At 56.5% G+C, this 23249-nt stretch overlaps 1 protein-coding gene across 4 annotated transcripts; it reads left to right on the top strand.

Annotated features, from left to right (window-relative positions):
* The first annotated feature begins 8956 nt into the window (after positions 1 to 8956).
* Positions 8957 to 23138, top strand: GIGYF1 (GRB10 interacting GYF protein 1). 4 transcript variants are annotated; one of them, XM_071211164.1, is made up of 29 exons: positions 8957 to 9020; positions 11981 to 12055; positions 12599 to 12788; positions 13488 to 13644; positions 13740 to 13800; positions 13927 to 14040; positions 14139 to 14268; positions 14392 to 14487; positions 14591 to 14702; positions 14813 to 14921; positions 15281 to 15321; positions 15519 to 15689; positions 15900 to 16153; positions 16275 to 16380; positions 16966 to 17103; positions 17286 to 17386; positions 17584 to 17755; positions 17878 to 18044; positions 18167 to 18267; positions 18352 to 18456; positions 18579 to 18679; positions 18865 to 18947; positions 19052 to 19192; positions 19276 to 19503; positions 19754 to 19938; positions 20035 to 20195; positions 20283 to 20446; positions 20591 to 20723; positions 20821 to 23138. In XM_071211164.1, exons 6-29 carry the CDS (start codon positions 14006 to 14008, stop codon positions 20871 to 20873), a joined length of 3087 nt encoding a protein of 1028 aa, XP_071067265.1. In that variant the 5' UTR covers positions 8957 to 9020; positions 11981 to 12055; positions 12599 to 12788; positions 13488 to 13644; positions 13740 to 13800; positions 13927 to 14005; the 3' UTR covers positions 20874 to 23138. The 4 variants fall into 4 exon arrangements, with proteins under 4 accessions (XP_071067265.1, XP_058141862.1, XP_058141864.1 ...); XM_058285879.2 differs by lacking the exons at positions 8957 to 9020; positions 11981 to 12055 and having other exon boundaries at positions 12651 to 12788; positions 19751 to 19938; XM_058285881.2 differs by lacking the exons at positions 8957 to 9020; positions 11981 to 12055; positions 12599 to 12788; positions 13488 to 13644; positions 13740 to 13800 and having other exon boundaries at positions 13961 to 14049; positions 19751 to 19938.
* Positions 23139 to 23249: the final 111 nt, after the last annotated feature.

Here is a 23249-nt window from a genome sequence, read left to right as displayed (position 1 = left end):
AACCAATTCATGTCATCCACCATATTAACAGGCTAAAGAAGAAAGCCACATTGGTCATATCAATTGATGGAGCAAAGACATTTAACAAATACCATGATAAAAAAAGAAAAACAACTCAGCAAACAAGGAAAAGAAAGAAATTCCTCGCCCTGATCATACTTAAGGTAAAAGACTGCAAGTTTTTCTCTTAGAATCAGGAACAAGGCAGGGATGTTTTATCTCATCACTCTTATTGGGAGTCCTGGCCAGTGCAGTGAGGCAAGAAGAGGATACAGATTGGAAAGGAAGAAATAAAATTGACTCTTTGTACATGACATGATTGTAGACATAAAAAATCCCAAGGAACCTACCAAAAAATCTAAAAACTCCTAGAACTAGTAAGTGAACATAACAAATTTGTAGGATAGGAGAGGAATATATAAAAATTATGTGTATTTCCATACACTAACAATGAATAACTAGAAAATTAAATAAAAACCCAATACCATTTACAAACATTCCCCAAAAAAGGAAACACGTATAAATTTAACAAAATAAAGTATGGTATTGGCAGAGGGTTAGACCCAAAAACCAATGGAACTGAATAGAGAACCCAGGAAACAGACTTAACATGAGTACAGCCAACTGATGTTTGACAAAGGTAAAAAAGCAATTCAACAGAGGAAGGAATGTCTTCTCAACAAATGGTCCTGAAATAATTGGATACTCACGGGCAAAGAATTGAACCTCTGCCCTATATAAACATTAACACAACATGGATGGTTGATCTAAATATAAAATGTAAAACTATAAAACTTTCAGAAGAAAACATAAAAAATAATCTCCTTGACCTGGTATATTAGTCAGCCAAAGAGGTGCTGATGCAAAATATCAGCAATTGACTGGCTTTTATAAAGGGTATTTATTTGGGGTAGGAGCTTACAGATAGGAGGCCATAAAGCATAAGTTACTTCTCACCAAAGCCTATTTCCACGTGTTGGAGCAAGATGGCTGCCGATGTCTGTGAGCGTTCAGGCTTCCTGGGTTCCTCCCTTCTTGGGGTTGGCTTCTCTTTCCTCTGTGTGCTGACTTCCTGGGGCTCCAGCATAAGGCTTCAGTATCAAACTCCAGCATCAAAACTCCAACATCAAAAACCCTTAACTTGGGAAGCGGCTGTGGCTCAGTCAGTTGGGGTCCCATCTACCATGTGGGAGGCCTTGGATTCATGTCCAGGGGCCTCCTAGTGAAGGCAGGCTCACCCACACACTGTGAGAGCCACTGACCACAGGCACTGTGGTGTGCTGCCCAGCCCGTGGGTGCCGTGGAGTGCCACCAGCCCACAAGTGACATGGAGAGCCAACTCAGCAAGGTGATGCAACAAAAATGGAGACGAGCAAAAAAAATACAAAAACACAGAAGAACATGCAACGAATGGACACAGAGAGCAGACAGCAAGCAAAAAGCCGCAAAGGGGGAGGGCAGATAAAAAAACAAAAACAAAAATCCCTTAACTCTGTCCTTTGCCATGCCTTTTATTTTATTTTTATTTTTTGATACCTCAGTGTGGTTTTTATTTACATTTCCTTTATTTATTTATTTATTTTTATTGTATTTTTATTTTTAAAAAAAATTTTTTAAAGGAGGCCCGGGGTTTGAACCGCACACCTCCCATATGGTAGACGGATGCCCTAACCACTGGGCCAAGTCCGTTTCCCTTGCCATGCCTTTTATCTGTGATTTCCCACCCACCAAAGGCTGGGGACTCAGTACCCTATTGGCAAAAGAGGTTTACATAAATAATCAAGTTGGGAAGTGGACTTAGCCCATTGGATAGGGCATCCGCCTACCACGTGGGAGGTCCACAGTTCAAACCCTGGGCCTCCTTGACCCGTGTGGAGCTGGCCCATGTGCAGTGCTGATGCACGCAAGGAGTGCCGTGCCATGCAGGGGTGTTCCCCACGTAGGGGATCCCCACATGCAAGGAGTGTGTCCCATAAGGACAGCCGCCCAGCGTGAAAGAAAGTGCAGCCTGCCCAAGAATGGCGCCACACACACGGAGAGCTGACACAGCAAGATGATGCAACAAAAAGAAACACAGATTCCTGGTGCCACTGACAAGGATAGAAGTGGTCACAGAAGAATACACAGCAAATGGACACAGAGAGAAGACAACGGGGGTGGGGGTGGGGGGTCAGGGGAGAGAAATAAATAAATAATAAAATAAAATAAAATAAATAAATAATCAAGTAAACCTCTGAATCCAATATAATCTAATATGCCCAGAGGAAAAGATCAGTTTGCAAACATAATCCAGTATTTTTTTTTGTAATTCATTAATAATATCAAACTGCTACACCTGGTATTAGACAAAGTGTTCTTAGGTGTGGCACCAAAAGCACATTTATAAAAGAAAAGTTTTGGTAAGTTGGACTCCCTCAAAATTTAAAACTTTTGCTCTGTGAAAGAACAGGTTAATAGCTGAAAAAGATAAGCCACAGGCTGGGAGATAATATTTGCAAATCACAGATTTCACAAAGGACTTGTATCCAGAACTCTCTCAATTTAAGAATAAGGACACAATCCAATTAGAAAATGGACAGGCGGTGGACTTGGCCCAGTGGTTAGGGTATCTGTCTACCACATGGGAGGTCCGCGGTTCAAACCCTGGGCCTCCTTGACCCATGTGCAGCAGGCCCATGCACAGTGCTGATGCGCCCAAGGAGTGCCCTACCACACAGGGGTGTCCCCCGAGTAGGGGAGCCCCATGCGCAAGGAGTGCACCCCATAAGGAGAGCCGCCCAGTACGAAAGAAAGTGCAGCCTGCCCAAGAATGGTGCAGCACACACGGAGAGCTGACACAATAAGATGACACAACAACAGAGGCGGACAAAGAAGAACATGCAGCAAATAGACACAGAGAACAGATAACTGCGAGGAAGGGGGGAAGGGGAAAGAAATAAATAAAATAAATCTTTAAAAATAAAAAAAAGAAAATGGACAAAAGTCTTTAACAGATGGTTCAGCAAAAAGTGTATAAGGATGGCAAGTAAGCCCATGAAAAGACAGTCAACATCATTAGCCATCAATACAATGCAAATTAAAACAATAATGGGATACCAATACACACCTACAAGAAGAGCTAAAATAAAAAATTGTGACACTCCCAAGTGCTGAGGAGAATGCCGGGGAACTGGGCCTCTCATACACTGCTTGTGGGAATGGAAGATGGTACAGTCGCCCTGGAAAATTTTCCGAGTTTGGCTGTTTTTTATCAAATCAGATATATGCTTACCATGGGACCTCGTGACAGCACTCCTAGGCATTCAAAAACCCGCTCGCAAGTGTACGTGGCAGCTCTCTTTGTAATAGCCAAAACAACCCATCCTTTGACGGGTGACTGGAGAAACAAACTGCACTGCCTCCATACCACGGAACACTACTCAGCAAGAAAAAGGAGTCTTTGCTCCACACCACAACTTTGATGGCTCTCGAGGACAGCGTACTGAGTGAAGAAAGCCCATTGTGGAAGGTGACGAACTGGAGGGTTCCATTTATACAACGTTCTCAGAACGGCACAGTTACAGAGGTGGAGAACCCATGATGGCGCCAGAGATTAGGGATGTGGGGGGTGACTACAAAGAGGCAGCGAGAGGGGGCTTCTTTGGTAGCAGTGAAAAGTTCTGTAGCTTGATTGTGGCGGTGGTTACACGAATCTATACATGAGATCAAATTCCATAGAAGTGCATACACATACATGCAAATGAGTGCATGTGACAAACGGTGAAATCCCAGTAATAGTTAATAGTATTGAACCAATGTCCATTGCCTGGTTTTGATCATGTACTGTGGTTATATAAGATTTTACCATCCGGGGAAGGTGGGAGCAGGGCACCCAGGACCTTACTACCTCTCTGCAGTATTTGTTTTTTAATCTTTTTTTAAAGATACATAGATCGCACAAAATTTCTGCAGTATTTTTGCAAATTATTGTATTTATAATTATTCCCTCCCCACCAAAACAAAAGGTAAAAAAAAGAATGGAAGCTGACCAACAGGTATGTTCTCAATAATCTACATGCAGGAAGCAGACGTGGCTCAAGTGATTGGGCTTCTGTCTACCATATGGGAGGTTCAGGGTTTGATACTCGGGGCCTCCTGGTGAAGGTGAGCTGGCCAGAACAGAGTGCTGGCCCACGTGGCGAGCTGGCCTGAGCGGAGTACTGGCCCGCATAGGAGTGCTGGCCTGCGCGGGAGTTCTGGCCCACACAGCAAGCTGGCCTGTGCAGAGAGCTGGTGCAGCAAGATGATGCAACAAAAATAGACACAGAGTGGTGACAATAAGAGACATGGCAGACCAGGGCACAAGAGATTAAGCACCTCTCTCCCACTCCAGAAGGTCCTGGGATCAGTTCCCAGTGCCACCTAAAGAGAGGACAAGCAGACACGGAAGAATGCACAGCAAATGGATACGGAGAGCAGATAATTTTGGGGGGCAGGGGGGAGAATGTATAAAATAAATAAATTTTTAAGATTTTATTTATTTATCTCTCCTCATCCCCTAGTTGTTTTTCACTTGCTGTGTCTGTTTGTCTTGTTTCCTTAGGAGGAACCGGGAGCCAAACCCGGGACCTCTGATGTGGGAGGGAGGTGCCTTATCACTAGAGCCACCTCTGTTCCCTGCTTTGTTGTGTCTCTCATTATGTTTTTCCTCCCCACATCTCTTGTTGCGTCAGCTCGCTGCGCCTGCCTGTCATGTCAGCTTGCTGCAGCCTTCTTTAGGAGGTACCGGGAACCTCTGCTCTCTGCTTTTTTGTGTCTCTCATTATGTTTTTCTCTTGTGTCTCGTGTCAGCTTGCTGTGTCTGCCTGTTGCGCCAGCTCACTGTCTACTTTAGGAGGCAGCGGGATATGAGCAGTGACTTCCCATGTGGTCAGCAGGAGCCCAGTCGCCTGAGCCACATCTGCTTCCCAATGAATCTTTTAAAAAAATAAATAATCTACATGCACAATTGCCCATCAGATGTCCCCATTTGAATTAGTTTCTTCACATATTCCTTCATTAGCTCTAACTATATTTACTGACAACTACTTTGTGACAGACACTGTGCTGGGGGCTCAGAATTTAGCAGAAATCAAGGCAGAATCCTGTCTCAATAACTAGTCCTTCCATAGTGCTAACCCTCTACCAGGCCCTGTGCTAAGAGCTTTACGTGTAGTAACTCGTTTTGTTCTCACACCAGCCCAAGAGGGTAGGAGATCATGACAGGGCCTGCCCCCCCGCCTGGAGGTCACTGTGAAAATTCTGGCTTTAATCTGAGCGCGATGGGAAACCACTGTAGTGTCTGGAGCAGAGGAGAGGCTTGCTCCCCTTAGGTTTCAAAAAGGTCTCTCTGGCTGCTGTACTGAAAACGAACTGTAGGGGGCAAAGGGTGGAGGCAGGAGCCCTGCTAGCCTGCTGGAATCCTGGTTATATTATATAATCCTGGGCTCTGAGCAGCCTATGGCTTTGTGTGGGAGACAAGATGAGCAGGATAGTGTGACCCGCACATGCAAGGGGCAGGTACATGCAGGGGGCAGTTGGCCCCCCCCACCCCCCACCCCCCAAAACAAAGGGCCAGCAAACACGGCTGGGGCTTCCAGGGTTTTCTTAAGGAAGCAATAGCTAAGCTGAGGCAGGGCTGTCCAGCCATTCTTTCGCCCTTCGGATTTGGCTCACGCGATTCTCATTCTCTCCCACAAAACCCACCACGGCATCCACCTCCTGACCTGCCAGCAGCGGCCCGTATCCCGGGCAGTCCCTCCTCTTACCAAGGGGCAGTGTTGAAGGACTGAGCCCTGGGGCACCCCACTTCCAGAGGCCGGGGAGAAGAGCGGGGACCCGGGAAATCAGGAGGAGCTTGACTCCGAGCTGGTGAGGCAGGAGGAAAAGCAAGCCGGACGGGGCAGCTTCAAGCCTTGCGGAAGACGAGTCCCCTGGATTTGGCCGCGCGGCGCTCATGGGTGACGTGCCTGGCAGAGTGGGCTGGAGTGTCGGGGCAATGCCTGGCTGATGTGGCTGTAAGGCAGAAGGAGCGGGAAATGCACATTCCAAGTTTAGGCCACCCTCGGAGAAACAGCTGCACAGGGGCCCACAGAGAGAGGCTGGGATTTGGAGGGGACAGTGCAGTCACCAGAGGTTTGCAGTTGTGTTTGTTTTCCTTTTCTCTTTGTAATCAGGGTGCTGGTGAAAACGATCCAGTAGAGAGGGAAGCTCAGAAAAGTCCAGTGGTGAACACCGCACCTCACACTGGCAGTGCTGTCCCGAACATTCTCTCACCTGGCCCTTGCACCAAGCCTGGGAAGCGGGTATTCTCTAGGTATAAAGATACCTCCATTTCCTTTAGGTTATGAAATTGTCAGGCGCACTTTTACTTCACCCTCTGTAGGAGGGGTAAATAGAAAGGGGCCGTTTCAAATGTTGACAGGAGCACTGCAACTTTTATAAATAAGGAGACCAAAGCACTTGGCTCATGGCGGAAAGCAATTCTGCTGGCAATAAATTAATTTTAAGGCCCATTATGTCTGCAATAATTAACAATAAGCACAGTTTATGAACTCTCACTACATTACTCAGGTCGTGTGTCTTTTCATGAGAGCTGAAATCTGCTTCACAGATCTGACATCCAGATAAATACAAAGGTTTACAATTTAGGTGGGTGAAGCCAGGCTCTGTAATAAACCAATCTGACAACAATAGAGCCCTTATCTCTTTACACCTCACTGAAGGAAAACACGGGGAGGAATCCACCCTTTTTAAAAAAGGCATCCTTGGTCATTTAGTTTTCCCTGAGACAGTCCTTTCAGCTCGATTAATCATCTAGCCAAATCTCTTTGTTTAGTTCAAAAGCATGCAAATTTAAAACAACACACTCCAAGACATTTTACAGCATAGCCCCTGAATAAATAAAAGTATTTCAGGTCCAAATGGCTGCTTCATAATCTTTTTCTTCAATTCTGCCTGGGGTATTCACAATTCTGATTTCCTAGTTTCCTTTCTCAAAGTGGGCACTCACACAATCCGGTTTCCAGTGTCAGCAGCAGCAGCCCTACTTAACAGTTGAAGGAGACTAAATGACTTGCCCGGGGTCACACACCAAGACACCAGGCAGCCCAAGTGATCACTCCCATCTTCTAACCCACTCCAAGGGCCTTGACATGCTGCATCTACAAAGGGTGCTACTCTCAAATCAAAACAGACTTTCAGGGTGGCATTCGAGACCCTCAACTGAAGCTTCACTTCACTCCTTATCCAACTAGCAATCTAAATCCTCTTCTCAGGTCAGCCTGGACTGCTGATACTCCCAAACCCACGCCCACTTTTCCTAAATCTACACTTCCCTCCAGATCCACTCAAGCCACCACTGTCCCTGAAGGCTACCACCTCTCCCACCCCCATGTCCTTCTCCACCATAGTCTATGATCTCATATTTGCTTATTAACTATTAAAACCATGCTAAGAGCCCACTCGTTCAGAGATTGCATTGCTGGTAACTTCTACCTCCCAGAACTCAGCTCCAATCCAGAATGGTAAACAACCAAACCAACCAACAACCAAAGCTTTTGAATGAGGAAAAAACAGCTGTGGTAAAATTATCTTCCAGGAGAAGAGTTCTCTGACCAAGCCTGGATGCTGTTGATACATTTTCATACAGTGTTAACAGTCTTGAATATTGTGTTTCACTGGTCATGTTGAAGCAGAGGCCTCTATTAGTTACTATTTGTGGAGTGCTCGCCCTGTGCCACCCACTCTATTAAGTGCTGTAGGAGAGACGGGTATAAGGACCCAAGCAGGAAGGGATGGAACCAGCACAGGAGCCCTTTCTCTCTCAATCGCTGCATTGTCCAGCCTGGAAGCCAGCAGCCTGTCTGTCAATAAAGCAGCAAGAATTCTGCCTGCAGAGAGAGCCCAGAGAAGGCGGGAAAGCAGGCGCTAAAACTCCAGGTGCAGGAACAAAGGACCTGGGAGGGAGCTGCCAGGGGCTCTATAAAGGACAGCACCAGGGGCTCAAGTTCCAAGTCCGGAGCTTACCTGGGCACAGTCAAGAGGAGTGCATTGTGTTTGGCAGCAGCGGGTTTAGGACGCGGGCAAGGAGAGTATCCATTATGGAATGACGTCCAAAGGGACTGGTGAAAACACACTCCGCTTTTCCACCCTAAAACCCAGCAGCTCGGAAAAGCCATTAGGAAAACCTCTCTTTCCAACAAAGGAGACTTCCGTCCACGTCTCACTCTGCTTGGCAGTTGCCCTCTTTTCAAGACCCTTCACGTTCACCTACTTTAATTCTGAAAGCCATCAGAGAAGGCGATGGGGGTGGCGGGGAGAAGCGGGGAGGAGAACAGCATTAAGACCCATCTACAAGAGGGAAACTGAGGCTCGAAAGCGTCAACTCATGTGCCTGAGGTGTACGAGCTAGTCAATGGCTGCAGCACGAGGTCTCAGGAGCCAGGGCCGCCTGGGCTGACCCTAAAATCGGAGGTGCTTCACCGCTTTCCTTAGCGCCCAGGGGAGCTCGTCTCCTTCAACCCAGGAGGGCTGCCCGGAGGAGGGCGCCTGGCCAGGAGGGGCCGACGATGCCACTCGCCGCGACCCTCCCGCCCGACGGCCGCGCGTCTCGTGCCGGGGACCGGCGCAGGAAGCCGCCCGGGGACACCCCCCACGCCCCCCCCCCGGCCCGCGGGGCCCGCGTCACGTGACAAGCGGGGCACCCGGGTCACGTGCCAAGGGCCGCGGGGGCGGCGGGCGGCGGGGGGCCGCGCCCCGCGGGCTTCGCGGGGCCGTGCGGGGCCCGAGGCGCGGAGGGAGGCGGCGGCGGCGGAGGGGGCGGCCCCGCGTCCCCGCGTCCGCGTCACGTGGTGCGAGGCGGGCAGCCATCTTGCTACAAACACAAACAGAGAGGAGCGGCCGCCGCGGGAGCGCCAGCGCCCCCCCCCCGCCGCCGCCGCCGCCCCCCGCCCGCCGCCCCCGGCCCGGGACCCGCGCCTCGCGCCGCCCGCCCGCCCGCGGTAAGCGCTCGCGGCGCCGCCGCCCCCCGGCCCGCCCCCGCCGCCCAGGCGGCCGCGCCGCGCGCCCGGAGCCGGGGGCAGAGCGCGGGCCGCCGGCGCGAGCCTCCCCGCCCTCCCCGCCGCCGCCCGCCCCGCGCCGCCCGCGCCCCCGCCGGCCCGCGCCCCCGCCCTGAAGGGCACGCCGTCCTCGCCGCCCGGCCGCCGCCGCCCACCCCCGCGCGCTAACGGTCGCCCCTGCGGGCCCGGCGCTGCCCGGGGGCCGCCGCCGAGGGCGCCGCGACCCCCGCGCCCGCGGGAGCCTCCCCGCAGCGTGCCTCCCGCGGGGCTCGGGGCGGGCCGCGGAGTCCCCGCGTTCGGCGGCTCGGGCCCCCCCTCCCCCGGCAGCCCTTCCCGTTCGCCCGGGCCCCGCGGCTGCTTCGCCCCCCGAGTTTCCTGTCAGCGAGCGGCGGTAGTGCTTGGTCATCGGGGTCCCCTCGGCCGGTGGCGCGCCCGAGCGCCGTCCTCTCAGGGGCGCGGGGGCCGCCCCCCCCCCCCCAGCCAGGCCCTCCCGGGGAGCCCCAGCCCCTCACCTTGGCCTTCTCGCCAAGTAACTTCCAGGAGGCCGAGCTCCCCGGGTCTCCCCGCGTGCCCCCCTCGTTCGGAGGCCCCGTGAGTCTCCGGGTCTGCCCGTCTGGAGGCCGCGAGAGGCGAAGGAAATACCTGTGGCTGCGCGTCCTCCGTCCGCCCCGGGCCTGCGCCCCTCGGGCTTCTCCCAGCCCTGCCCCGGCCCCCCAAGCCGTTTCCACTCACCTGGCTTCCCCCACTTACCTTCGCACCTGAAACCCCGGCAGCACCCCAGGGGCCTCAGCCCCCCTGGCCCGCACCGTGTGGGAGTTGGTCTCTGGCCCTCGCTCCTCTTTTCTTTGCAGCCCCAGGCGGCCTGTCCTCCCAGCCCGCCTCCCGTTTTGTTTCCTCACAGGCGGTCTTGGTCCCCACTTTGTCCTGTCTTGGAGTTGGGAAGGCGTGGGGGGCAGGTCTGGACTTTGTGTCCCTGCCATTGCCCGGGCACCAGGGGCCCTGAGGACACCGCATAGTGGTTAGAGTCTGATGAATCCTGTGCTTGAACTTCTCCCCTCGCTTTTTCAGCCAGCAGATGCATTAGTGTCGTGTGTAATTTTGTGGATAAAGGACCCCAGTTTGGCTTCGCTTTGACGTCTGTCCTTAGAGTTTGGAGTAGGAAAAAATAGCCACACTCTTTAGAGGACAGACGATGAAAAGAGGAGGCTGTTTGAAGGGTTACAGAAATCTAACAAAATTAAAAGGGCTTAAACTTCACAAAGTCTGGCCAAGAGCTTGGCGTGGTGATGGCTGATGCCCGCTCCTTCTCTCCGGTCTTGGAGCGGGTGATAGGGAGGTCGGGGCAGCTGCAGCGCCCTTTGCTTGTTTCCCCAATGCTGCAGCCCAAGAACAGGCAAGTGGGCAGAAGGCACCAGGTGAGAGTCAGGTGGGCAAGGGTTTTGACACCTGTTAAGATAGTCTGTAAATGCCAAGCGGCCTTATTTATCGTGATGGTGGAGCTATTACTAATAGAGAAGAGCACAGGTTGCCACCCCTTTTCAAGCCTCAGGGCCCTCGCTCTCTGTGGAGAATCCTTCCATCTTGAGAAAAACTGCTAAGGCCCCTCCCTTGGACTCGGGGCTGAGGGCTTCCAAATGCTGGGCAACTTCTGCTGATAGGGGTACCCTCTGTGCCAAGGGACATTGCCCTGGATCAACATAATGTTCTTAACTTAGTGCGCGCTGGCACTGCCCGTCTCTGGGTCTTCTCCTTCTATGTGAGTCCTGAACCCCCAGAACAGCCTCTTCCTGTTAACCTCAAGCATGGTGTGAGCCCCAAAGTCTGGTGTGTGTCCTCTCCCCAGTCTCCAGCAGGGGGCAGCCTTCTATCAGCAATAATCTAGGTGCTAGGTTAGTGAGGGTAGACTGAGGCCCCAGAAAGAGAAGGTGGGCAGGGAGCAGGGAGAGGACAAAGGCTGAGGGGAGAGTTAGGAGGTGGTGGTGAAGCCAGAGTGGGCCTGTGAGAGGGAGCCCTTTAGATCAGGTAGCCATGGAAGGGGACAGCAAGGACAGTTGTGCAGCCCTGGTCCTGTGCCTCCACTCTCAGCGCTTCCCTTGGTAGGGAAGGGCCCAAATGCTTGATTTTGAGAGTTTGTGATACAGGAACTTAGGACAGGGGGTTTTTGGCTTGTTTATTTGTAGCCTGTTTCTGCAAGGATTTTTCTCCCAGCAGGATTTTGGATTTCTCTCACGGGACAGTGTAATTAGGGAATGAGTTCCCTGCTGTTCAGAGAGGAGACTGAACCAGAGTCAGTTTGGTTTCTCTGGTCTTCTGTCCTTCCCAAGCACAGAATGGCCTTTACCTGGGCTGATAGTGGAGAGGCAGTTCCTCAACAGTGGGACCTTTGGGGCCAGATAGTTCTTTGTCATCAGGGGCTGCCCTGTGTGTTGTTTTTGCAGCAACCCTGGCTTTTACCTGTTAGATGCCAGTAGCTAGCTGTCCCCTAGTTGTGACAGCCAAAAATGTCTCCAGACTTTGCCAAATGTCTCCTGGAGAGGAGAGTCCCCCCACTTGTGAACCACTGGCTCTGAGGCAGCACGTGGGAAGGAAGCATCCCTGTTTGAAGGGGTGGAAGTGGGGGGATGGCGTGCCTGCTTGCTGCTTCACAGTGGTTCTTCAGGGTCGGGGAAGCGCCAGGCAGTGCCCCCCCACGCGCGCACACACGCGTCTGGGAGCAAAGCCTTCTCTGTCTGGGCCCGGGACTTGGACTTTTCCTCCCAGCTTTGCTCCAAGCAGGTGGGATGGCTTTGGCTCTTTGCTGCCCTGTCCCTCCCTCTCAGCCCTGCCTGGCTTCCCCTGCCTCTGCAGGCTGCCTTCTCAGCTGGGTACGAGCCACTGTTCCTCTGTCTGCTCCTTATGCCCAGGACAAAAAGGTGAAGGCAAGAAGCAGAAAACACCACACAGAGCACTGCCTTTGCCACTACCTGGAAGGTGGGAGGGTGAGTTTTTCCTTCTTCCTCTTCTCCCCTCTCCTTCCCACGGGGACCAGTTTTTGTCCCCCTGGAGACAAGGACTCTTCTGGGGTGAAGTGGCTAGTGAGGCGTCTCCTGAACTTTGTTTGAATGTCTGTGGGGCGTTTTCTTGGCGTTGGGAAGCCTTAGGTGTGCAGCAGGTATCCTCAGGTGTTTCAAGGGTTGGAATGGAGAGGCGCTAACCTTCCCCTGTGGTTCTGAGGGACCTCCTCTGATTCGGCCAGTGGAAGAACTTCTTGATAGCCGGGTCTCCTGTGACGGCTTTGAGCAGTATGAGGTGCTCTGTTGCCAGAAGCATCCAGCAGCAGCTGTTGTGGAAACACGTCCATGCCGGGGCAGGGGGTGGGGGTGGGAGGCCTAGCCTAGCTCTGACTCGGCTCTAAAAGCTGCTTTTTGCCCCAGACGCTGTGATTTTTCTGCGGGTGGATGTGTTTGTCATTCCGTTTTGCCTCATCTTCCTGTCTGCCGGCCGTGGGTGAGACCCTCGTGGAAACTCTTCTTCCTCCCCAGAACCGGAGAGTCTGCGAGTTCATGGGTACCTAGAGGCGCTCTGGTCCACTGACAGAAGCCCTGGGGACACTCCTAGGGACGCCACCCTTGCCCCTGCTAGGGCCCTGCCAGGAATTCGTCAGCTCCTGAGAGGCTCCTCTCTGGTTCCTTAGAGAAACAGAACGCTGCCACCTCTTCCAGCTCTGCCTCAGTAAGTGTTTCTACTTCATGGTGAGGAAACTTCTTCCCCAGCTCTTGTCCCGATGTTGTCCCTCCTTACTTCTTTCGTATACATGATGGGGTTGGCGGTCCAGGCATTGATGGCTGTTTGGCCCTCCAGTCCCAGGAGGGGTTGGCCCAGACCTTCCTGCCTGGAGCCGTCGGTGTGTGTCCCATCTGTGACCCTCTAACAGTCTGCCTGTTGCCCATCCTGGGTTTCTCCCCACACCGAGTTCCTGGGTTCTAGCTTCCCAGCAGCCAGCCCTGATTTTTTTGTGAGGGATGTAGTTGTGCTCCCAGATTTATATCTAGTTCTTTTTTCCATAACTAACCTTTCCTCTTGGAAAGCAGGAGCTCCAGTGGACTTACGGTCGCATTTGTTTTCACTTTGTCCCGAATGTTTGTACATGCCTTGACCACCCCTTTACTGGACACTGTCCCCACCTCCTCTGGCCGCCTTCCTTTGAGAGGGCGGATGCCCTGGAGGCCGTGCCTGGTGTGTTCTCTGTCGTCCCTCCAGCGCGGCTTCTTGCCTTTCAGTTGTGGGCACTTGCTCAGGGTGATGATGAATTAACTGCTCCACAGGCGGTGCGTCGGGAGAGTTGAGGAGCAGGGGCCGGGGATCCTGGGCAGGGAGTCCTGTCTGACGCATGAGATTAACCCGACCTTCTTTCCCTTGTTCCTTGTAAAGGACCTTCCCCAGATGTGAAGGTCTCTCCGCAGGCATTACTAAGGCCAGCCCAGTACCTGTCACTTGGGGTCCAAGAAACCACATTTCAGCCCAGCACAGGCCCCTGCCTAAAGAGCCCGGCCCCACCCGCCCCCCTGCCCTGGGACAAGACTGCCAGGTGAGTGGGCCAGCGGGGAAGGGTGCGGCGCCTGCGCACAAGTCCTGCCGAGTCGGGAAGGGGCTCGAGCGTCCCTGTTTCCTCCTCTCCCGCAGGTCTTTCCCCATCTCGGCTGGTCTTTAACTCATGGTGGGAGTAGCTACGGGACTGGCTTAGGTGAGTCCCTCTGGGGCTGGGATCCGCCCACCAGCCTGAGGCTCCTGGCTGTCCGGGCCAGGTGTCACACCTGCTCCGAACCTCCTGGAGGTTCTTCCAGGCCCCATGTTCCCTGTGCCTCCCCAGGTACTTGGGGCGTGAACGCCAGGTCCTGCCTCTCCTGCTCCTCCCCTCCCACCTCAAGGAAGCCCAGCCTAGCTCCACGATGGCCGCTGAGACTCTCAACTTTGGGCCTGAGTGGTGAGTCAGGTGTGCTTCTGGTGGTGAGGAGAGGCCAGGGAGAAGGACGGGGCTGCTGTGACTCCCACCTCTCTCCTGCCCTGTCACCCCTCTCCTAGGCTGAGGGCCCTCTCCAGCGGGGGCAGTGTGGCCTCCCCACCCCCATCCCCCGCCATGCCCAAATACAAGCTGGCCGACTATCGCTACGGGCGAGAGGAGATGCTGGCCCTCTACGTCAAGGAGAACAAGGTGGGGACGCAGGGGACAGGTGGGTGGACATGGGTGGTAGCTGGCAATGATGCTCACGGGCCTCAACCAGCAGCTAGGGCCCAGGAGCTGGTGGTATCTTGGCACTCCCGCCCCAACCGGCAGGTCCCAGAGGAGCTGCAGGACAAGGAATTTGCTGCCGTGTTACAGGAGGAGCCCCTGCAACCCCTGGCCCTGGAGCCTCTGACTGAGGAGGAGCAGGTGGGGCTGAGGCGGCAGGGTCCTGAGAAAGGCTATGGTCTGGGTGGAGGTGGGGGTGCCCGGGAGCCTGGGTCCTCACTCCCACCCCTGGCTCCCTCCTCAGAGGAACTTCTCCCTGTCAGTGAACAGTGCAGCTGTGCTGAGGCTGATGGGAAAGGGGGCTGCCCCCCCGCTCAGTGGCAACTCCCGGGGCAGGGGCAGCACGCGGAGCCGAGGTAGAAGGGAGTTAAGTGTTCGGGGGTTGGGCAGAGGAGGGGTGCTGGGGGGATTATCCGGCACGTTCCCCACCACCTCGTTTTCTACACATGTTTCTCCTCATCTGCAGGCCGTGGCCGCGGTGACAGTTGCTTTTACCAAAGAAGCATCGAAGAAGGCGATGGGGCCTTTGGACGAAACCCCCGGGAAATCCAGCGTAGCCAGAGTTGGGATGACAGGTGCAGGAGGAATGGTGGCGTAGAGGCAGTGTGGGGAGGTGCTCCAGGGTTGGGCCTCGGGGCCCCATGGAGGGTGGCTCTGGTCTTTGTCATCAGAGGGCATTGGTGAACCCACCAGATAATCCCTTGTCAGAGAGCCTTTTGCCCTCTGACTCCTTCCCCTTTCCTTCTGATTCTCATAGGGCCCATTGGTGCCTTGGCCTCCTATTCTAGGTTCCCCCTTGGGCCCTCTTCCCCGAGTCCCTTCTGTTCCCTTCCTCCCTTCACCTTTCTCAGGGCAGAATGGGCAAGGCGTGCAGTGATCCCATAGGTAGGGGAGGGGACGCTGTGCTGCTTTGACATCACCTTTCCTTCTGCAGAGGCGAGAGGCGATTTGAGAAGTCAGCAAGGAGGGATGGAGGTAAGGAAGGGTGATGAGACTGGCGACTGGGGCCTCAAGGTCAACGGGTGGCAGGGGTAGGGGGCTGAAGTGGATGTTTCTTAGGGGATTGGGGCAGCAGGCCTGGAGCTGGGCTCCTCGATAACCGGCAGGAGTGATAATTAGATCATAAGGGGCTCCCAGGTTTGCTAACAGTATGTTCCTTCCCTCCCCCCAAGCCCGGTCTGGGTTTGAGGAGGGAGGGGCTGGCCCGAGGAAGGAGCACGCCCGCTCCGACAGTGAGAACTGGCGGTCTCTCCGAGAGGAGCAAGAGGAAGAGGAGGAGGGCAGTTGGAGGCTTGGGGCAGGACCCCGACGAGACGGCGATCGCTGGCGCTCAGCCAGCCCTGGTGAGACGGGGGCCAGATGGGCCCTGGGGGGTGAGGAGGCAAGAACTGTCCCCACGGGGTGGGCTTCCCTGATGACAAGGCAGTCGCAGAGCAGTTCCCGGGGTAGGGTGCATGGGAGCGCAGTCCTGTGTTATCCTGGTGGGCAGCAGAAGAGCGAAGACTCCGGCTGGACCGGGTTACCGATTCTCCTTCTCTGACTTTCCTGCCCAGATGGTGGCCCCCGCTCTGCTGGCTGGCGGGAACATGGGGAGCGGCGTCGCAAGTTTGAATTTGATTTGCGAGGGGATCGAGGAGGGTGTGGTGAAGAGGAGGGGCGGGGTGGGGGGGTCAGCTCTCACCTCCGGAGGTGCCGGGGGCCTGACGGCTTCGATGACGACAAGGACGGGCTCCCGGAGTGGTGCCTGGATGACGAGGACGAAGAAATGGGCACCTTCGACGCCTCAGGGGCCTTCTTGCCTCTCAAGGTACCTGTGGGGAGGCGAGGGAAGAGGTGGGCGGGAACCTGCCCTGGTTGGGTCCCCTCACTCCCTCCCCTTCGTCCTCTGCCCCCTTCACCTCCCCGGCGTCTTCCCTAACCCCATGCAGAAGGGCCCGAAGGAGCCAATTCCTGAGGAGCAGGAGCTGGATTTCCAGGGTCTGGAGGAAGAGGAGGACGAGCCTGCGGAAGGAGAAGAGGAAAGGCCTGAGGCAGGTGAGCCTGCTGGGCAGGGCAGAGGTGGCCCGGGAGCCTTGAGCTGGGCCAGGCAGGTGGGGCCCGTTGCCAGGGTGAACACTGGCTGTCCAGATGCCTCTGGGATAAGGCTGCTGGGAAGCAGGAGGAAAGCGGAGTCCTCCCGACAGTTGTGGGGAAGGTCGTCGTAAAGACAGCATGTCGGATAAAAACCCAACACAGTCACAATGGCCTCTGGGCAGCGGGTGTAGCTGAGTGGTTGAGCACCTCTTTTGTATGTACAAGGTCTTGGGTTCAGTTTCCGGGACGGCCTAAAAATAAAAGGACCTGAAAATTCATTCAAAAGGCTGTAGAACTCAGGACCAAATCTACGGTGTTACACACAGTCTTGTAGGGAAATGGCACACACACGGTGTGGCCACTGTCATGTGGGACAGAAGAGCATGTGCAGAGGACGGGGACCGCCGGACTTGCTGACAGAACGACTAAAGTTAAACGGGCGTCTGAGAGACCAAGTTGTGGCGGCAAAGGAAGGCTTTACCTGGATCCTTTTCAGGGCGGTGGAGCTCTGTGTTCTGAGTTGTGGTGGTTCCTCTTCTCTCGCAGGTGGGAAGGAACTGGCTCCACTGCCGCCTCAGGAGGAGAAGCCCAGCTCCCCGTCCCCGCTGCCCACCTTGGGCCCACTCTGGGGAACCACTGGGGAAGGTGACGAAGCTGTGGAGAAAGACCTCCCAGTGACTGAAGGTAGACAGGGGCAGGGGGCATTCTTCTATGTAGGCTAGGGTCCTGGGTGGGGGTGGGGGGTGCATTTGAACGGCGGGGGCTAAGCTAGAGCCCATTCTTCTGAACTGAGAGTGGGTGGGGTCTGTCTTGCTCCCCTCTCTAGACCACACACCCCATCCCCGCTTCTCTTCCCTCCTTCCCAGGAGATGACATGAGGGGCATCCAGCTGAGTCCTGGGGTGGCCTCCGCCCCTGGCCCACCAGGAGATCTGGAAGATGATGAAGGCTTGAAGCACCTGCAGCAGGTGTGGGGGTGCCCGAGAGTCCTAAGGAACCTTCCTGCTGTGGTCTGTCTGTCCCTCCCCCAGATTGCAAGTTTTTCCGCTTCTCCTGCACTGACCATGACCTGACCTCTTGGCCCCAACCCCAGTCCCGACCTCAGCCCCATCCTGATGTGCCACGATTAGCCAGCTGAGTCTCATCTGCCTTCTTGGCCTCCTAGGAGGCAGAGAAGCTGGTGGCCTCCCTGCAGGACAGCTCCCTGGAGGAAGAGCAGTTCACAGCCGCCATGCAGGCCCAGGGCCTGCGCCACTCTGCAGCCGCCACTGCCCTCCCACTCAGCCATGGTGCAGCTCGCAAGTGGTTCTACAAGGACCCGCAGGGGGAGATCCAAGGTACCCACAGCATGCGGGGAGGCACAGGGGCATGCTGGGAAGCCATACTCATTCAGGGTGTAAGGCTTGCCTTCTGGCCCCGGGAGACGTTTCCTTCCTGCTTCCCTCTCTCCCTTGGTCAGGTCCCTTCACCACCCAGGAGATGGCAGAGTGGTTCCAGGCTGGCTATTTCTCAATGTCACTGCTTGTGAAGCGGGGCTGCGATGAGGGCTTCCAGCCGCTGGGCGAGGTGATCAAGATGTGGGGTCGTGTGCCCTTCTCCCCAGGGCCCTCGCCACCACCGCTGCTGGTGAGCATGGAGGAGGGAGAGCAGGGGCTTGGGGGCTGGCTGGGGCAGGAAGGAGTAGTGGGTGCAGGACTCGAGGAGGGCCTCACCTTCCCCTCTGGGAATGCTCTCACCCCTTCTCCCAGGGAAACATGGATCAGGAGCGGCTGAAGAAGCAGCAGGAGCTGGCAGCGGCCGCCTTGTACCAGCAGCTGCAGCAACAGCAGTTTCTCCAGCTGGTCAGCAGGTAGGGACCAGCAGGGCTTGGAAGTAGCCAGGGCACTGGATGTGTGTGGCCCTGTGACCCCCATGCCCTCCTGTGTGTCTGTAGCCGCCAGCTCCCACAGTGTGCGCTCCGGGAAAAGGCAGCTCTGGGAGGCCCGTCGCCACCGCTCACGGCATTCCTACAGCAGCTCCAGGCTCTCAAAGCCCCCAGGTCCGTGGGTCACCCTCTCCTTGGGCGTCTCTGTGGCTCTGCACCAGCCCTCAAGATTAAGGGGAGATGGGGCAGACCACAGGTGGAGCCCACGGCCTGAGAATCGGTGCTTTGCCCTTCAGAGGTGGGGACCAGAACCTGCTCCCAACGATGAACCGTTCCTTGTCAGTGCCGGATTCGGGCTCCCTCTGGGATGTACATACCTCAGCCTCATCACAGTCAGGTGCGTGGCCTGCCCTTGGCCTTCAGCCTGCCCTCCCTGGCAGCCTCTGGGTCAGGTGGGAGCCCGAGGTCTGCTGCTCACCCTGGCACTGCTCCATCTGCCTCGGGGGATGAGCAGCCTGACTACGAACGTTGGCCAGGGGGCTGGGCCTGAGCTCCCTCCTGAAGTTTCCTTGCCCCCCACAGGTGGTGAGGCCAGTCTTTGGGATATACCAGTTAACTCTTCGACTCAGGGTCCAATTCTAGAACAACTCCAGCTGCAACATAAAGTGAGTAGGCCTTCTAGAACAGGAGTCCCGGGTGTCAAGGGGTGGACTTGATCCCAAGGCCAGAGACTCCCTGACCTCATCTCTGACCTCTTCGGTGGCATCAGTTCCAAGAGCGCCGAGAAGTGGAGCTCAGGGTGAAGCGGGAGGAGGAGGAGCGGAAGCGCCGGGAGGAGAAGCGGCGCCAGCAGCAGCAGGAGGAGCAGAAGCGGAGGCAGGAGGAGGAGGAGTTGTTCCGGCGCAAGCAGGTTGACCCCCAGCCGGGCCCCTGGGTTGCCGGGCCTGTGCTCGGGGGCCAGGCCGGCCGCCCTCACCATGGCTCTCTGGTTAGGTGCGGCAGCAGGAACTGCTGCTGAAGCTGCTGCAGCAGCAGCAGGCAGTGGCCACCGTCCCCGTGCCCCCTGCACCCAGCTCCCCGCCCCCACTCTGGGCTGGCCTGGCCAAGCAGGGACTGTCCATGAAGGCGCTCCTTGAGCTGCAGCTGGAGGGTGAGCGGCAGCTGCACAAGCAGCCCCTGCCTCGGGAGCCGTCACGGGCCCAGGCCCCCAACCACCGAGCGGTGAGCAGCCTGGACCCTCCCTGGGTGACTGGAATTCTCTGCCCTCGGGAACTCCCCTTCCAGTCAGCCTCCAGGGTGACATAGGGGAGGGGGAATCACTAAGCCCAGACCTTTCCAACCCAAATCCTGGGTCTTTATCTGCCTGGGAGGCTCCCTCTTCTGCACGGCCCTCACCTTGCCCACCCTTACAAGCCTGGCTTTCTCGGGTGCCCTTGTTTGAGCCAACCTGACTCCCTGCTGTCCATAGCAGCTTGGGGGCCTAGGCACCGCCCCCTTGTCCCAGTGGGTATCTGAGGCTGGGCCGCTGTGGGGCGGGCCCGACAAGAGTGGGGGCAACAGCAGTGGCCTGGGGCTCTGGGAGGACACCCTCAAGAGTGGCGGTAGCCTGGCTCGCAGCCTTGGCCTGAAGAACAGCCGGAGCAGCCCATCTCTCAGGTGGGTGCTGGGGCCCCAGGGCCTGAGGTGGTCGGGGGTAGAAGGGAGCTGAGCTGCAGAGCCCATCCCTTGTCTCTCCTCCATGCTGCCCTTTAGTGACTCCTACAGCCACCTCTCGGGGCGGCCTGTGCGCAAAAAGACAGAGGAAGAGGAGAAGCTGCTGAAGCTGCTCCAGGGCATCCCCAGGCCCCAGGATGGCTTCACCCAGTGGTGCGAGCAGATGCTGCACACACTGAGCACCACAGGCAGCCTGGACGGTACAGGCGGGCTGGGTCCTGGCGACCAGGGTGGGCCCCTGGTCCCAGATCTGACCGCAGCCCTGACAGCCCTCTCCTGCCCCCTAGTGCCCATGGCTGTAGCAATTTTGAAGGAGGTGGAGTCCCCCTACGACGTCCACGACTATATCCGTTCCTGCCTGGGGGACACGCTGGAAGCCAAAGAATTTGCCAAACAATTCCTGGAGCGGAGGGCCAAGCAGAAAGCCAGCCAGCAGAGGCAGCAGCAGCAGGTGAGTCAGAGCCTTGGCCCGTGGGGGTGAGGGTGGCCAGCGCTGTTCTGGCCGCCCCCTCCCCACCTGCAGGAGGCCTGACTGAGCCGTGGGGGTTGGTGAGGGTGGCCAGCTGCCCCTCTGACCACCCCCTCCACCCCCCAGGAGGCCTGGCTGAGCAGTGCCTCCCTGCAGACGGCCTTTCAGACCAACCACAGCACCGGGACCCTCGGCCCTGGGGAGGGCAGCAAGGCCAAGAGGCGGGCCCTGATGCTCCACTCAGACCCCAGCATCCTGGGTAAGTCTGGACTGGGGTGGCGGGGGCGGCTCCCTCCCCACACGGGGCAGGTGGCGCCCCGGGGGGAGTTCAAGCCGAGCTTCTCCCCGGGCTTCAGGGTACTCCCTGCACGGGTCGTCTGGAGAGCTCGAGAGCGTGGATGACTACTGAGCAGCCCGGCCCGCCGGCCCCCTGGGCTCTCGACCAGGGCCAGCGGTAGCAGCTTGGACCCTTGGGTCCCCGGCCTGCGGGCTCCCCGCAAGGAGCATAGGAGGAGGCGGGGCCAGGGTCCCCAGCACTTGTTACAAACCACACGATGCACCTTAACTCACCCACCACGAGGCACTTTACAGATTGGGGGGGAAGGGTTTTTTTTTCCTTTTTTCTTTTTTTAATTTTAAGCAACATTGAAGACAAAAAAAAATCTTTAAAAACTAGACTCTAAACCCCCCTTTGCCCTCTGGGGTAGTTGGGGATGACATGAAAGGTCCACAGAGTTTTTTGTTTTGTTTTTTGTTTTGTTTTGTTTTGTAAGAAAAGAGAAGAAAAATAATGAAAAAAGGCTAGGAGACTGAAAGAAAAAACACACTGTTATCTTGGGGCAGTGGGGACTCAGGCCCCACGGACCTGTCCTGCCTGGCCCCCAAGGCTGCACTTACCCTCCCTGCCCCTGCGAGGTGGGCCTTCGGGGGTAACTGGAAGCTGGGGTGCCAGCAGTTTGCACAGCGAGGCCCCTCGGAGCCCCGCCTGCCGGCCCCGCTGTGAACGGCTCCTTGTTGCTGTGAACGGCTCCTTGTTGCTGTGACTGGCAGGAGTGTCCGGGGTGGGCGGGGTGCCGGGGAGCCCCTTGGCTTTGCTGCTGTGGGGGAAAGTCGCACAAATCGGATGAGCCGCCTCCGCTCCCCAGGCTCCGTCCTGCGCCAGCCGACGGGGACGACGGGAAAGGGCCGGGTCAGTGCCAACCACCTCTGGCTGTCAGGGCGGCAGAACTTTGACTCTGGCCCTGGTGAGGGGCTTCCCCGCCGCTGCCATTCGGGGGAGGGGGCTGGGTGTGAAGCCGAGGCCCCAGCCCCCTGCCTTGCCACATGAATGTATCCTTTGGACCCCAAGCCTCTGCCTCAGCCCTGAGCAGAAGAGGTGGGGGCCCAGGCGCCCCAGAGCTGGAGGGAGGTGCCCCTGCCGAGCGGAGCTGCTGCCGCCAGGAGGGCCGGGGGCAAGGGAGGGGCAGCCGGGCCTTGGGGTTGTGGCCCCCTGCCAGAGGCTGGTACCAGGGGCCCCCCACCTGTAGCCGCTGGGGTGGCATGTGGTGCCCCCAGCTCTGCGCGTGCACCCCTCCGCTGACCAAATGGGGGAGGAGTGAGCTCCCCTCCCTCCCTGCACCCCCACCCCCAAGTTGTTTTTAATGTTAAGTTTAGGGGTCAAGAACGGAGGCGGCTGCCCTAGGTCAGGGGTAGGCTGCCTTTTACTTCTCCCCAACTTCTTCCTCATCACCCACCTGGTTCGTCCTGCTCTTTTGGTTTAAACTGTTTCATTTCCTCGCCTCCTGGGTTTCTCATCTGGCTCCCCCCAGGACCTCATTGCTCAGAGCGCAGTATTGGGGCGAGCTCCTGCCGCTGCCTCCCTGCCGTGAATGTATTTACCCTTCCTGCCCTGGGGGACTGGGGAGTGGCTGCTCCCCCAGTTTGCTTTCCTGTCTGTCCCCTGAGACTTTTTTTATCCTTTTTTTTTTTTTTTTTTTGCACCAAAGTGGCAACTGGGTCAGTGTTGGGGGGTAGAGCTGGCCTTGGGGGTGAAGGGCTCCCTCCAGCTGCTTCTCCCTGGTTTCAACAGTGTTAGCGTCCGTGAAAAGACAATATTCTCTCTAAAGCAATAAGGGGGTGATGGGCCAGGGGGAATGTCTTGCTGCTGCTGGCCCCCCAGCTCCCCTTTTCCTCTCGCCAGTATTTGGTGGCATTAGAGGTGGGGGGGGCTACTGTTGTGACTGAATGTAACTGCCCCCACCCCTGCTGCAGCCAGTGCAGGGGGAGGGGAGTGATACTCTTCCCTGTCCCTTCCTTCCCCTTTCCCCCAGCTGAAGAGACTTTGAATTTAGGGGGCCCTTGAGCCTGGAGAGGCCTTAACCCTGTGAGGAAGTGTAGGGGGAGCCCTCTCCCACCCCCATCCCCTTCTGAGAGTGGTCAATGTTTACAAGCCCCTGAGCCCCCCAGCCCAGGGACTCAGACCCCCATTGCCCCCTTCCCAATCCCAGTCTTCCACGGCCCCAGCTGCCTCCCCACCCTTCCTGGGGTTGGGGTAGTGCAGGGGCGAGGGGGTCGTGCTGTACTCCCTTGTCTGCCTGGTACCCCCCCAAGCCTCCACCGTGTGACTGCCCTTTCTTTTACCTGCCCTTGTAAATACCTCCCTTGCCCCAATAAATCTCGGTGTGTGTTCTCCCTCCATGCCTCTGTCCTTATTTGGGGGAAGGGGATGCTGGGGGTGGGAGGTCAAGGCTGGGCACCCTCCAGCCTGGCTGCCCTGGCAGCAGAGAGCTGGAGTGAGGAAGACACG

Source organism: Dasypus novemcinctus, chromosome 23 (genome assembly GCF_030445035.2).
Source record: "Dasypus novemcinctus isolate mDasNov1 chromosome 23, mDasNov1.1.hap2, whole genome shotgun sequence".
NCBI lineage: Eukaryota > Metazoa > Chordata > Mammalia > Cingulata > Dasypodidae > Dasypus > Dasypus novemcinctus.
The sequence above is the reverse complement of the archived record's forward strand: the minus strand, read 5'-3'. Positions and strand labels throughout refer to the sequence as shown.

Excerpts from the sequence above, each read along its gene's own strand:
- GIGYF1 (XM_058285879.2), top strand. The coding sequence starts at position 14,006 with ATGGCCGCTGAGACTCTCAACTTTGGGCCTGAGTG. Across the intron at positions 19,939-20,034 it reads CGGAGCAGCCCATCTCTCAG|TGACTCCTACAGCCACCTCT; the intron begins GTGGGTGCTGGG and ends GCTGCCCTTTAG. Across the intron at positions 20,724-20,820 it reads CTCAGACCCCAGCATCCTGG|GGTACTCCCTGCACGGGTCG; the intron begins GTAAGTCTGGAC and ends CCCGGGCTTCAG.